Source organism: Oryzias latipes, chromosome 12 (genome assembly GCF_053564925.1).
Source record: "Oryzias latipes strain Hd-rR chromosome 12, Olatipes_Hd-rR_3.1".
Taxonomy (NCBI): Eukaryota; Metazoa; Chordata; class Actinopteri; order Beloniformes; family Adrianichthyidae; genus Oryzias; species Oryzias latipes.
In genome coordinates, this window is record NC_136248.1 from 32,323,884 (window position 1) to 32,337,733 (window position 13,850).

Below are 13,850 nucleotides of genomic sequence, written 5' to 3' on the forward strand. Positions count from 1 at the left end.
ACTTTGAGCTTGTCCTGGGGTTTGAACCCCAGACCAGCTGGTTGGCAGACAGGACATGGCGAGCTGTAGGCCCACCTGTGCTGTTGTCGTAATAATTGCAGTTCCACAGAGGATGTTCTCCTCCTGCTAGAACGTCAGGAACGCGGAGAAGCTTAGAAAACAGGAAGTAAAAATGCTTGTATTTTGTAGTATTCCCTGCTGACGCTGTCTCTTTGTCTTCCAGCTTTATCGGCGGTTATCAGAAGTTCTGGGCTTGAACGACGAGACGATGGTACTCAGTGTCTTTATAGGGAAAATGTGAGTAATCAGATTACTTTAGTCTGCATTTCGCTGTAACATAAGCATGAGTGATGGGTGGGGTCTGACTGTTCCTGTCGTTGGTCACATGATGCTCCCTGTCTCTATGGTAACATCAGAAATAAGGTGCCTCAGACTGTGGTCTGTTTGAACATGATGATGATGATGAAGAGGCATGACCTTCGTCTCTCCATGTCTGCAGCATCACAAACTTGAAGTACTGGGGTCAGTGTGAGCCGATCACCTCCAAGACGCTGCAGCTGCTGAACGACCTCTCACTGGGATATCCTTCAGACGTCTGCAGACCCCGCCTGTGTGCATGCGTGTGACGCGGCGTGTTACTGTTTGTTACTTTGTCTGACGCGGCGTGTGACGAGGCGTGTTACTGTGTGTAACGCCGTGTGTTGCTGTGTGTGACGCGGCGTGTTACTGTGTGTGACGCTGCGTGTTACTGTGTGTGACGCTGTGAGTTACCGTGTGTGACGCAGCGTGTTACTGTGTGTGACGCGGCGTGTTGCTGTGTGTGACGCGGCGTGTTACTGTGTGTGACGCGGCGTGTTACTGTGTGTGACGTGGCGTGTTACTGTGTGTGACGCTGTGAGTTACTGTGTGTGACGCGGCGTGTTACTTGTTTGTTACTTTGTCTGACGCGGCGTGTGACGCGGCGTGTGACGCGGCGCGTTACTGTGTGTGACGTGGCGTGTTACTGTGTGTGACGCTGTGAGTTAATGTGTGACGCTGTGAGTTACTGTGTGTGACGCTGTGAGTTACTGTGTGTGACGATGTGAGTTTCACTGTGTGACGCGGCGTGTTACTTGTTTGTTACTTTGTCTGACGCTGCGTGTGACGCGGCGTGTTACTGTGTGTGACGTGGCGTGTTACTTTGTCTGACACTGCGTGTGACGCAGCACGTTACTGTGTGTGACGCGGCGTGTTACTGTGTGTGACGCTGTGAGTTACTCTGTGTGACGCTGTGAGTTACTGTGTGTGACGCTGTGAGTTACTGTGTGTGACGCGGCGTGTTACTTGTTTGTTACTTTGTCTGACGCGGCGTGTTACTGTGTGTGACGCGGCGTGTTACTGTGTGTGACGCGGCGTGTTACTGTGTGTGACGCTCTGAGTTACTGTGTGACGCGGCGTGTTAAGGCCCGTACACACCGGGACGAATATTCGGCAGGCGTTATTCGCCAGCGTTTTTCGCCACGTTTTTTGTGTTCACACCCAGGCGATTTTCGCTGACGATGAGCAGAGCGAACATGCAATTTCATTCCCTGACATTAGATGGCGCTTAATGTAAAACAGAAATACTCCTGTACACAAGGTGGCGCTGCGCAACTTTACGCTTCTTAAAGTCGCTTTTCACTCAGAAGAAGAGAGCAAGTATTTACACGCTTGTCAGAATCAAACAAAGAAAACATGAATATTTCAAGCATCAGTAGCTCCAACTAGTGAATCTAGCCACAGGGGTTGCAAGCCAGTAACTTCTGTGCCGGTCCCAAGCCCGGATAAATAGAGAGGGTTGCGTCAGGAAGGGCATCCGGCGTAAAAATTGCCAAAATAACCATGCGAATCATCCACAACACTTTAGACATACCGGATCGGTCGAGGCCCGGGTTAACAACGACCGCCACCGATGCTGTTAACCTACAGGGTGTCGGTGGAAATTTGACTACTGTTGGTCGAAGAAAGAGGGGAGGCAGAAGGGTCCATGGCCAGAGAGAGAAGGGAAAAGGCAGGAACATAGGTTTGAGAATAGGGACTCTTAACGTTGGCACAATGACAGGGAAAGGCAGAGAGCTGGCAGACATGATGGAGAGAAGGAAGGTAGATGTACTGTGTGTGCAGGAGACAAGGTGGAAGGGCAGCAAGGCACGTAGTATTGGAGGAGGATACAAACTGTTCTGTCATGGTGTTGATAGGAAGAGAAACGGGGTAGGAGTGATTCTGAAGGGGGAGTTTGTAAACAGTGTTCTAGAGGTGAAAAGAGTCTCAGACAGGATGATGAGCTTAAAGTTAGAAATCGAAGGGGTGATGGTGAATGTAGTCAGTGGGTATGCGCCACAGGTTGGCTGTGAGTTAGAAGTGAAGGAGAGATTCTGGAGTGAGTTGGATGAGGTCATACAGAGTTTCCCCAGAGGAGAGAGAGTTGTTATTGGAGCAGACTTTAATGGGCATGTTGGTGAGGGCAATAGAGGTGATGAGGAGGTGATGGGCAGGTTTGGTGTGAAGGAAAGGAATCTGGAGGGACAGATGGTGGTGGACTTTGCGAAGAGGATGGAAATGGCTGTAGTCAACACTTACTTCCAGAAGAGAGAGGAACATAGAGTGACATACAGAAGTGGAGGTAGGAGTACTCAGGTGGACTACATCCTATGTAGACGAGGTCATTTGAGAGAGGTTAATGACTGCAAAGTGGTGGTAGGAGAGAGTGTAGCCAGACAGCACCGCATGGTGGTGTGTAAGATGACTCTGGAGGTCAGGAAGAAGAAGAGAGGGAAAACAGAAAAGAAGACCAAGTGGTGGAAGCTACAGAATGAAGAAACTTGTGAGGAATTTAGGCAGAAGTTGAGACAGGGTCTGGGTGGTCAGGATGAGCTTCCAGATGACTGGGAAACTACAGCAGAAATTATCAGGGAAACAGGTAGGAAGGTGCTAGGTGTGTCATCTGGAAAGAGGAAAGACGGTAAAGAGACTTGGTGGTGGAATGAGGAAGTACAGGAATGCGTCCAGAGGAAGAGGTTGGCTAAAAAGAAGTGGGATGTAGAAAGGACTGAGGAAGGTAGACAGGAGTACAAGGAAGCGCAGCGTAAAGTGAAGAGAGAGGTGGCAAAGGCCAAACAGAAGGCTTACGATGAGCTATATGACAGGTTAGACACAAAGGAAGGAGAGAAGGACTTGTACAGGCTAGCCAGACAGAGAGACAGAGATGGGAAGGACGTGCAACAGATAAGGGTGATTAAGGACAGAGATGGAAAGGTGCTAACAACCCAGGAGAGTGTACAGAAAAGATGGAAGGAGTATTTTGAGGAGCTGATGAACGTGGAAAATGACAGGGAAAGAAGGGAGGAAGATGTGGTTGTTGTGGAGCAGGAAGTAGCAGAGATTGGAAAGGATGAGGTTAGGAAGGCTCTGAAAAGGATGAAGAGCGGAAAGGCCGTTGGTCCTGATGACGTTCCTGTGGAGGTATGGAAGTGCTTAGGAGAGGCAGCAGTGGAATTTCTAACGAGGTTGTTCAATAGGATTTTAGAGAGTGAGAAGATGCCTGAGGAATGGAGGAGAAGCGTTCTGGTTCCGATCTTTAAGAACAAGGGTGACACGCAGAACTGCAGCAACTATAGAGGAATAAAGTTGATGAGCCACACAATGAAGCTGTGGGAAAGAGTAGTGGAAGCCAGGCTTAGGAAGAAGGTGGGGATTTGTGAGCAGCAGTATGGTTTCATGCCCCGTAAGAGCACCACTGATGCCATTTTTGCTTTGAGAATGTTGATGGAAAAGTACAGAGAAGGTCAGAAGGAGCTGCATTGTGTGTTCGTAGATTTAGAGAAGGCGTATGACAGGGTGCCGAGGGAGGAGCTGTGGTACTGTATGAGGTCGTCTGGAGTGGCAGAGAAGTATGTCAGAGTAGTTCAGGACATGTATGAGAGAAGTATGACGGTGGTGAGATGTGCTGTAGGTCAGACAGAGGAGTTCAAGGTGGAGGTGGGACTACACCAAGGATCAGCTTTGAGTCCTTTTTTGTTTGCTATGCTGATGGACAGGCTGACAGACGAGGTAAGACAGGAATCTCCCTGGACAATGATGTTTGCGGATGACATTGTAATTTGCAGTGAGAGTAGAGAGCAGGTGGAGGAACAGCTAGAGAGGTGGAGGTTTGCTCTGGAAAGAAGAGGCATGAAGGTCAGTCGTAGTAAGACAGAATACATGTGTCTGAACGAGAGGGATCAAGGTAGAAGCGTTAGGTTACAGGGGGCTGAGGTGAAGAAGGTGCAGGAGTTTAAGTACTTGGGGTCAACAGTTCAGTGTGATGGGGAGTGTGGAAAAGAGGTGAAGAGGCGAGTGCAGGCAGGTTGGAGCGGTTGGAGGAAAGTGTCAGGAGTGTTGTGTGACAGAAGAGTGCCAGCAAGACTCAAAGGAAAGGTGTACAAGACAGTGGTGAGACCAGCTCTGCTCTATGGGTTAGAGACGGTAGCAGTGAGACAGAGACAAGAGGCTGAGATGGAGGTAGCAGAGATGAAGATGTTGAGGTTCTCCTTAGGAGTGACCAGGTTAGACAGGATAAGGAACGAGTACATCAGAGGGACGGCTCATGTTGCCTGTGTTAGCGACAAAGTCAGAGAAGCCAGACTGAGATGGTTTGGACATGTTCAGAGGAGGGATAGTGGATATATTGGTAGAAGGATGTTGGAGATGGAGCTGCCTGGCAGGAGGGCAAGAGGACGGCCAAAGAGGAGATACATGGATGTCTTAACAGAGGACATGAAGTTGGCTAATGTTAGGGTAGAAGATGTCCATGATAGAGTGAGGTGGAAAAGGATGATTCGCTGTGGCGACCCCTGATGGGAAAAGCCGAAAGAGAAAGAAGAAGTAGCTCCAACTAGTGCTTGGTTCGGGGATATTTTAGAATGTCCGTCATTATTGCTTCGCGGCAGTGTAGACGCTACTTGGCGTCTATCTTCTTTGCTGGTATGTGTGCTCAGCAAGGCAGTTTTGTGTTTGAGCGCCCCCAAGTTGTGTTTTACTGTAACTTCAGAAGCTCCAGACACGTGAGCAAAAGCGCCATTCTCATTGGTCGAGTAGATTTCGACGCGACGCGTCGAAAAAAAAACAACGAACCCGAGGCGTTTTTTTTTTTGACGCTTTAACGCGTGGCGTTTTTTCGCGTCGGTGTGCACACTCTCGTTGGTGCCCTTTGTTTAGTCACGAGGCGTTAAACGTCGGCGAAAATCGCCGGCGAAATTCGTCCCGGTGTGAACAGGCTATTACTGTGATTGACGTGGCGTGTTACTGTTTGTTAGTTTGTGTGACGCTGCGTGTGATGCGGCGTGTTACTGTTTGTGACGCGGCGTGTTACTGTGTGTGACGTGGCGTGTTACTGTGTGTTCCCTTAACTCCCGTTTGCACGTACAGCAGCGTGAGGAAGCTGGTGAAGCTCAGCGCTGTGCAGTTCATGCTCAACAACCACACGGTGAGTGTTTCCTCCACGCAGACGGGAGCCTGGCAAGGTCAAAAATCTGACAACCGTCCTGTTTATTCATATATATATATATTACATATACAGTGATCCCTCGCTATAACACGGTTTACTTTTCACGGTTTCGCTACTTCACGGATTTGCATTGTGCATTGTCTTCTGCATTCTGATTGGCTAAAAAGTCACTCCGCTTCTTCTCTACCTGTGCATCAATAACGTTGCAGTTTAATATGTACACGTACGTAAATCAGCTTGCCAAATTTACAACACGTACGTGCAAATTCTCTTGCAATTTCGAGTTTCTCCAAAACCTATAGAAAAATAGCGACAACAACTGCCTATAATTATGTTCTTCTCCTGGACAAACACAGCTGCGCCGCGGGCTTCAATAGAAGAAAACACTGCAGAGCGGAGTCAGGATGCAGCGGCTCAGACTGAAGAGCAGTGAAATACACCTGAGTCACTATTTGTCCAACTGTACTTTGTATTTTTTTCATAATCATTTTAAATTTTCTCCCGTTTAATCCAATTACTCTCGGGTCGCGGTGGGCGGGGCTAATCTCCGCGATTTGAAGCTTTCTGTTCACATTGATGATTCAAATTATTATTTGACAGAACAGTACAGAAGTTATTTGTTGAAAAAACCTTTCTAAATTACTTTTATTTGTGAAACAAATGCTTGAGCCTGTGAAATGGTTTGTTCTTTCTTTTCAATGTATAATAGACTGTTTAATTGTATAATAATTGTAAAAACAAATAGAGGTTTCTACTTCACGGATTTTGCCCATCACGGGTTCTTTTTGGAACGTAACCCCCCCAGACAAAAGTAAAAATGGATTCCAAGTGTCATCAATCAAATATTAAAATATAAAAACATTTTAGAACCGTTTTGTTCTTAACTCTAAGCTCTAAGTTTTCTGGAGTCAAACAGAAGGAAACCAGGAGTTAAATTCAGAATTTTATGGAAAGAAGTTCACCTCTGGGTCCAATCCATTGACTGAGGGACCCCCGCCCCAAACAGGAAGTACCCAAAATCCCACAGACGTCTATAGAGACATAAACAGCTGTTATTCAGTCATTCTATTGGTCAGAAGAACCGTTCTGGGTCTGATACCTTTTTTAACATCTTCTTGATAATCCTCATTTTTTCATGATATTTTTTCTGTAGTTAGTTAATCGTAATGTAAACTGACCAATCAGATGCCTCAATAAAAGTAGGTGGAGCCACCTGGCCCCCACATCAAACGTTCAGAATATTTGACGGATATTGTAACCTGCTTTGAGTGGTAGGGGTGTGGCCTTCCAACAAGCTCACTTCTAATTGTGAGAGTGGTTTCCATAGAAACGGTGACTCTGCCCGATCACTGCTTACTGACAACGTCTGGCTCCAATGTGGCAGCGTGCGTGTTGTGAAAAAATGGTGATTAAATTGACTTCATTTGATTGGAGCTGGAAGAAACCATTCTTCTATGGGGGGGGTCACACTCAATATAGTTCTTAGATGCTGTCAGTGGTTGAAACCAACCAGGTTCTGCAATGGGGGGGTTCTGAAGGCAGAGAACGAGTTTTGGAGCAGAATGGTTCTAAATTATCCAGTTCAGTAAGGACTGTGAAGCGAGCAGAACCATGCGTAGAACCACAGTCCAACTGGGACCCAGAACAGGAACACTTGAGTTTTAGAAGTCAGAGAAAACCCAGTTTCTGCATTTAACTCAGGGTTTTTAAACCCACATTTCATAAGAGCCACAATAAGAACAGACGTTTCTTAATGGTAGAACTTCAGCCGTGGTTCTATTTGATGGAGGTTTGCAGTCGATTAAAGTATCTTAACATGCAGGTGGAGTAGTCACGTCTTGAAACTCCAGGGGGTCAGGATGGAGCTTCAGCTTCAGAAGTGATGTGGAAAAGAACCAGTGAGGGTCTTTAATGGACCGGAGCCTCTGATGTTTCCGGTCAGCTGGAGTTCTAGCATCCTGAACGTTCAGTCATTCTGCATCAGGCCTCTAGGGCTGCTGTCTGTGTGGTTTCCATGACTGATTACCTGGTTCAGGTTGTCCAGCCAATCACAACATGCCAGAGAAGAGTTTGTTGGAAAAAAAGCAGGAATGCGGCCCCCGAGGCCTGGAGTTGCCTGTTCCTGTGTTGTAGATGTTCCAGGTCTGACAGCAGACGGCTGGAAGCGCTGATTCCGGTTCTGATTCCGTGCTGCTTCTCTGCTGCAGAGCGAACACTTTTCCTTCCTCGGGGTCAACAACCAGTCCAACCTGAGCGACATGAGATGTCGGACCACCTTCTACACGGCTCTGGGGCGCCTCCTCATGGTCGACTTGGGTATGTACACATCTGAACGGCGTTTCTGAAGAAGAGGCTGACGTTTCAGATCTGAAACATGACTTTAAAGAATAGTTACATGTTCAGGGAAGTTTTTCTTTATATTTTCACATAGAAACTGTTGGTTTTCTTTAATGATAATAATGGATTAGATTTTCCAGACGCTCAAAGTTCTTCCAGTGTGTCCATCATTCATTCATACTTGGAGATGGTAACTGCTGATGCAGCCGCAGTTGCCCCGGGGCAGACTGGCAGTACCCGCCTCCCTTTTCTGCCATAAGGAACTCACTGTTTTAGTGAAGCCTTCACCCACCAGTGGACCCCGCTCATCTGCTCAACAAACGTTCATCTGTAAAAATGAAAACTGAAGCAAAACTCCTGTTTTCTGGATTTTAACTTGATGTTGTATTTGTGTGTGTGCACGTTTGTGTGTGTGCGCGTCCACGTGTCTGTGCAGGTGAGGATGAGGACCAGTTTGAACAGTTCATGCTTCCTCTCACTGCTGCGTTTGAAGCCGTTGCTCAGATGTTGAGCACAAACACGTTCAACGAACAGGAAGCCAAGGTGACACGCAAACACGTGCACACGCACACATACTCACATGCACACACACATGCAGAGGCAGACACTCATGAGCACTCCCACAGACAAACACACGTACGTGTTGTATGCAGACACATGCACACAGGCATGAGCAGAGACAGACGTGCACTCCTGACGACACTCACAGACACGTGCACAGTGACATGAGAGCAGTAGATGTGTGTCTGACCCCCACCCCACCCCGCAGAGGACGCTGGTGGGTTTGGTGCGAGACCTGCGGGGAATCGCCTTCGCCTTCAACGCTAAGACCAGCTTCATGATGCTCTTCGACTGGATGTATCCTTGGCAGCGTCTGCGGTGTCTGCGTCTGCGTCTGCAGCTTCTGCTGTGTGCTGGTTTTTCCTGAGCGTCTCTGCAGATATCCGGCCTACATGCCCATCCTGCAGCGAGCCATCGAGCTTTGGTACCACGACCCGGCCTGCACCACACCTGTCCTCAAGCTCATGGCCGAGCTCGTGCACAACAGGTGAAGCTCCGCCTCTGGAGGCTCCATCAGTCACTCCTCTGGTTGTGCAGCTCTCTGAAGTGTTTCTGATCCTGCAGATCCCAAAGGCTACAGTTTGACGTTTCCTCGCCAAACGGCATCCTGCTCTTCAGAGAAACCAGCAAGATGATCACCACCTATGGTACCAGCAACCCAGAGGAACCTCCCCCCGCCGCACATGAGGAGGTGAAGCTGACCAACTCTGGCGTTTTCAGGGAACCGCATCCTGACGCTGGGAGAAGTCCCGAAGGACCAGGTGTACGGCGTGAAGCTGAAGGGCGTGAGCGTGTGCTTCACCATGCTGAAGGCGGTGCTCAGCGGGAACTACGTCAACTTTGGGGTCTTCCGTCTGTACGGCGACGACGCTCTGGACAACGCCCTGCAGACCTTCATCAAGCTGCTGCTGTCCATCCCTCACAGCGACCTGCTGGTATGTTGATGTCACAGCAGCACGACTCAAACACGAGGCCCGAATTCAGAGTTCAGAGGACAAAATGCAGCCGTGGTCACGCCAGCTCAGCTTCTGTTGGTTAACAGAGCTGTCGGTCATCTTCAAACCCCTCCCTCTGCACAGGGAGCTGCTTGGACGTTAGAAACTCAGTGAGAACGGTCAGGTGTTCCAACTGCTCTGTGAGGCAACGCCTCCTTTCTGACGCGTTGATCTGTGAGGCCACGCCTCCTCTCTGGCTCGTTGCTCTGTGAGGCCACGCCTCCTCTCTGACGCGTTGCTCTGTGAGGCCACGCCTCCTCTCTGACGCGTTGATCTGTGAGGCCACGCCTCCTCTCTGAGTCGTTGATCTGTGAGGCCACGCCTCCTCTCTGACGCGTTGCTCTGTGAGGCCACGCCTCCTCTCTGACGCGTTGATCTGTGAGGCCACGCCTCCTCTCTGAGTCGTTGATCTGTGAGGCCACGCCTCCTCTCTGACGCGTTGATCTGTGAGGCCACGCCTCCTCTCTGAGTCGTTGATCTGTGAGGCCACGCCTCCTCTCTGACGCGTTGCTCTGTGAGGCCACGCCTCCTCTCTGACGCGTTGATCTGTGAGGCCACGCCTCCTCTCTGACGCGTTGATCTGTGAGGCCACGCCTCCTCTCTGACGCGTTGATCTGTGAGACCATGCCTCCGCTCTGACGCTTTGCTCTGTGAGGCCACGCCTCCGCTCTGACGCTTTGCTCTGTGAGGCCACGCCTCCTCTGCACTGCTACATAGACAGGTGTTGTCACCTGTGTCAGCAGATATCTGCATAGGAACACAGCTTTGAATGTTTGACACCATAACCAACCGCTCTGCATTCTTCTCAAGTGAGTCTGGAACCAATTTAAGTCTCTGGTTCTGGTCTGAGGCGGTTCTGGTTCTGCTTCCTCCAGGACTATCCCAAGCTGAGCCAGTCCTTCTACTCGCTGCTGGAGGTGCTGACTCAGGACCACATGAACTTCATCGCCAGCCTGGAGCCACACGTGGTCATGTACATCCTGTCATCCATCTCTGAGGGCCTGACGGCGCTGGGTAAGGCCCGCCCCCGCGGCGCCCCCTTCTGGTTTGTGCCGCTGCCGCTGCTGCTTCATGCCTGTGTTTGCAGACACCATGGTGTGCACTGGCTGCTGCTCCAGTCTGGACCACATCGTCACCTACCTGTTCAAGCAGCTGTCCCGCTCCACCAAGAAGAGGCCCGCTGCCATGGCAACAGACGACCGCTTCCTCCACATCATGCAGCAGCACCCGGAGATGATCCAGCAGGTCAGCTGAGCCCCGAGTCACACCTTCCTTTTGCCCCCCACCCTCCACATGGTGTTCAAGCTGTGGTTCTCCTGCAGATGCTGTCCACGGTGCTGAACATCATCATCTTTGAGGACTGCAGGAACCAGTGGTCCATGTCACGACCTCTGCTAGGCCTCATCCTCCTGAACGAGAAGGTGAGCTGGCAACAGGCCCCGCCCCCAAACACAAGGAGCTGTGTGCGCTAACGTCTGTGAACTGACATATGCCAGCAATGACGTCTGATTACCAGAACGGTTGCCTGCGCAAGAACATCTGCCAGCGCTAACCTTAGCGTATGCTCTCAGCATATGCCAACGTCTGTGTTAGCTAACATTTACCTGCGCTAACATCTGCATTTTCAATTGCCTCTTTAGGCGTACGCTAACGTCTGCGTACGCTAACGTCTGCGTGCGCTAACGTCTGCGTATGCTTACGTCTGTAACAACTGCGTACGCTAACGTCTGTAACAACTGCGTACGCTAACGTCCGTAACGTCTCTGTACGCTAACATCTGTAACATCTGCTTACGCTAACATCTGTAACGTCTGCGTATGCTAATATCTGTGTAGGCTAACGTCTATAACGTCTGCGTACACTAACGTCTGTGTACGATAACGTCTGTGTACGCTAACGTCTGCTAACATCTGTTTACGCTAACGTCTGTAACGTCTGCTAACATCTGTTTACGCTAACGTCTGTAACGTCTGCTAACATCTGCGTACGCTAACGTCTGTAACGTCTGCATATGCTAACATCTGCTTACGCTAATGTCTGCGTATGCTAACGTCTGTGTACGATAACATCTGTAACATCTGCTTACGCTAACGTCTGCGTATGCTAACATCTGCGTACGCTAACATCTGTAACGTCTGCGTATGCTAACATCTGTGTACGCTAACGTCTGTAACGTCTGCGTATGCTAACATCTATGTACGCTAACGTCTGTAACGTCTGTAACGTCTGCGTACATTAACGTCTGTGTACGCAAACGTCTGTAACGTCTGCGTATGCTAACATCTGCGTATGCTAACATCTGTAACGTCTGAGTATGCTAACATCTGCGTATGCTAACATCTGTAACGTCTGAGTATGCTAACATCTGCGTACGTTAACGTCTGCATGCTGTCATGTCTGCAGTATTTCGCTGACCTGAGGAACAGCATCGTGAACAGCCAGCCCCCGGAGAAGCAGCAGGCCATGCACTTATGTTTCGAGAACCTAATGGAGGGGATTGAGAGGAACCTGCTGACTAAGAACCGGGACAGGTACCCATCAGTTTATGAAGGTCCCAGCTGCCACGGGGGGGCGCTTTGGTCACAGTGTGAGAAATACTGGGAGCAGAAAAAAAAAAAAACCTGCTCTTTTTATAATCCTGTTCTAAGAGGAGATCTGAAGATATTTTAATAAATAATGTCTGTTATTGATTTTAGGTCATTTTAACATTTAATTTTTAATATATTTAATCTTTTATTCCATGTAACCATGTGAATGAAAGTCAATTGACAATCCGGATATAGAAGTAGAAGCAGCTGTTACATCACTTCCTGTGGCTGTTGCAGCACTTCCTGTGGCTTCAGTAATACAATTTAGCAGATCACGGATCTGTGAATAAATGTTGAGAAGTTGAGGAAAAATATTTGAATTAAGGACTGATGTTTGTGTTTGCTTTAGCCTTTTTTTTTACCCTTCTGGCACGCCGTAGATGCTTTGCTTTATGAATGTTTTTACTGTTGCTGACCTCTTGTGTGTGTGCGTGTCTCTGTGTGTGTGTCCAGGTTCACGCAGAACTTGTCGGTCTTCAGGAGGGAGGTGAACGACAGCATGAAGAACTCCACGTACGGCGTCAACAGCAACGACATGATGAGCTGACATTCCTCACAGCAGACTTTCACCTGGCTGCTGGTCCCGCCCCTGCACCCCGCCCCACTCCTCCCCCGTCTCTGCATTCGCCTCCCCCCTCTCCCCCGGGCCCGGATGCCTGGGGGTCCCCCCCTGCCCCCTGACGCACCGCCGGTTCGACTCCCCGCCCCTCTTTTTGATAGAAGCATATATAAATATATACAAATGTATTCTAAAGCCAGTCTGCGCCTGATTGGCTCTTTCACAGAGGAGGGAGGGACGGGGGGGTTGCATGTCTGAGCACTCTGAATCACTGAAGGCGAGAGTGTTGACGACGGGGACGGTAACCATAGTAACCCGCTTCTGCCTGCCTTGTATAGAAACACAGAAACCAAGTGTACATTTTTTGGTAACATTTTGAACAATGTTTATAAATCCACTTTGAACCGGGGGGGGGGGGGGGGGCAGAACCGCGTGATTGAGCTTTTTACAGTAGTGAGTTAGTGCAACATGTCTGTGGGGGGGCAGGTGAGGGCGGGTCAACAGGAAGTGGGGGGGGGGGGGGGGGGGGGGGTCTTCTGGAGAAGGTTCTGTTCCAGACCTGGACGTTCGGTCCGTCTGTGGCGGGCGGGAGCATCGGAGCGCCGCCATCGTGACACTAGCGGGCTTCTTCAGCTGAAACGGGGAGGAGCCGCGGTTCATCACAGACTAACGGGAGCGTAGAGGAGCTGAGGAGACAAAGACTTTCCAGAACCGCTCCTTCACCAGAACCGCTCCTCACGAACTGTTCTGCCAAATTCCCCTCAAGAGAATCAGCAGAACCCCTCGTGCACGTGCCTCGTGCACAGGCCTGCCGCTCCATCACATGTGAACAACCTGGCTGCAGCTCCGCCCCTCCCCTCTGGTGGGCCTGCTCTTGTTTACACTCTGGACTCCCCGGATCAGTTCTGGGACGACCCCCTTCAGGTCCTGCAGAGTCCTTCTGGTGTGTGTGTGTGTGTGACAGTGAACTCTAGAAGGAGCTCAGACAGCCACGGTTTGTGTGTCTGTTTTCGTGTGTGTGCACCTGCGTGGACGGGCCTGGAGGAGTCCGGCGGGGCCTGACCCCCCCCCTGCAGGAGGCCTAGGTGAGTGTGGCTCCGCCGTGCTGCTGCTACGTCGGCCACAGACTCTGCCGTCTGTCCGCGCTCACGTTGTTCCCGTTTGTGTTCCTGACGTGAATGTGTCGGCTCCTCGGAGCGGGTCGCTGTTCGGGTCGTCTGGACGTCTGCTACTCTAGTGTCAGCATTGTGACTGCAAATAAACCTCATTGATTTTTTGCTCCGCCCACTTGTCATTCATCTGAAACC

General features: G+C 50.0%; 1 protein-coding gene across 2 annotated transcripts in view; it reads left to right on the forward strand.

Moving 5' to 3' along the window:
• Positions 1 to 13,821, forward strand: part of xpo7 (exportin 7) — a 51,011-nt gene extending 37,190 nt beyond the window's left edge. For both annotated transcript variants that reach the window (XM_023961183.2, XM_023961184.2), the window contains exons 15-28: positions 224 to 297; positions 500 to 580; positions 5,419 to 5,482; positions 7,711 to 7,819; positions 8,277 to 8,383; positions 8,610 to 8,698; positions 8,781 to 8,888; positions 8,966 to 9,048; positions 9,122 to 9,336; positions 10,272 to 10,410; positions 10,484 to 10,641; positions 10,719 to 10,817; positions 11,800 to 11,927; positions 12,438 to 13,821. In XM_023961183.2, the coding sequence (XP_023816951.2) occupies positions 224 to 297; positions 500 to 580; positions 5,419 to 5,482; positions 7,711 to 7,819; positions 8,277 to 8,383; positions 8,610 to 8,698; positions 8,781 to 8,888; positions 8,966 to 9,048; positions 9,122 to 9,336; positions 10,272 to 10,410; positions 10,484 to 10,641; positions 10,719 to 10,817; positions 11,800 to 11,927; positions 12,438 to 12,531 (1,548 nt within the window). In that variant the 3' untranslated portion in view covers positions 12,532 to 13,821. The remainder of the gene's footprint in view (positions 1 to 223; positions 298 to 499; positions 581 to 5,418; positions 5,483 to 7,710; positions 7,820 to 8,276; positions 8,384 to 8,609; positions 8,699 to 8,780; positions 8,889 to 8,965; positions 9,049 to 9,121; positions 9,337 to 10,271; positions 10,411 to 10,483; positions 10,642 to 10,718; positions 10,818 to 11,799; positions 11,928 to 12,437) is intronic.
• The last annotated feature ends 29 nt before the right edge of the window (positions 13,822 to 13,850 follow it).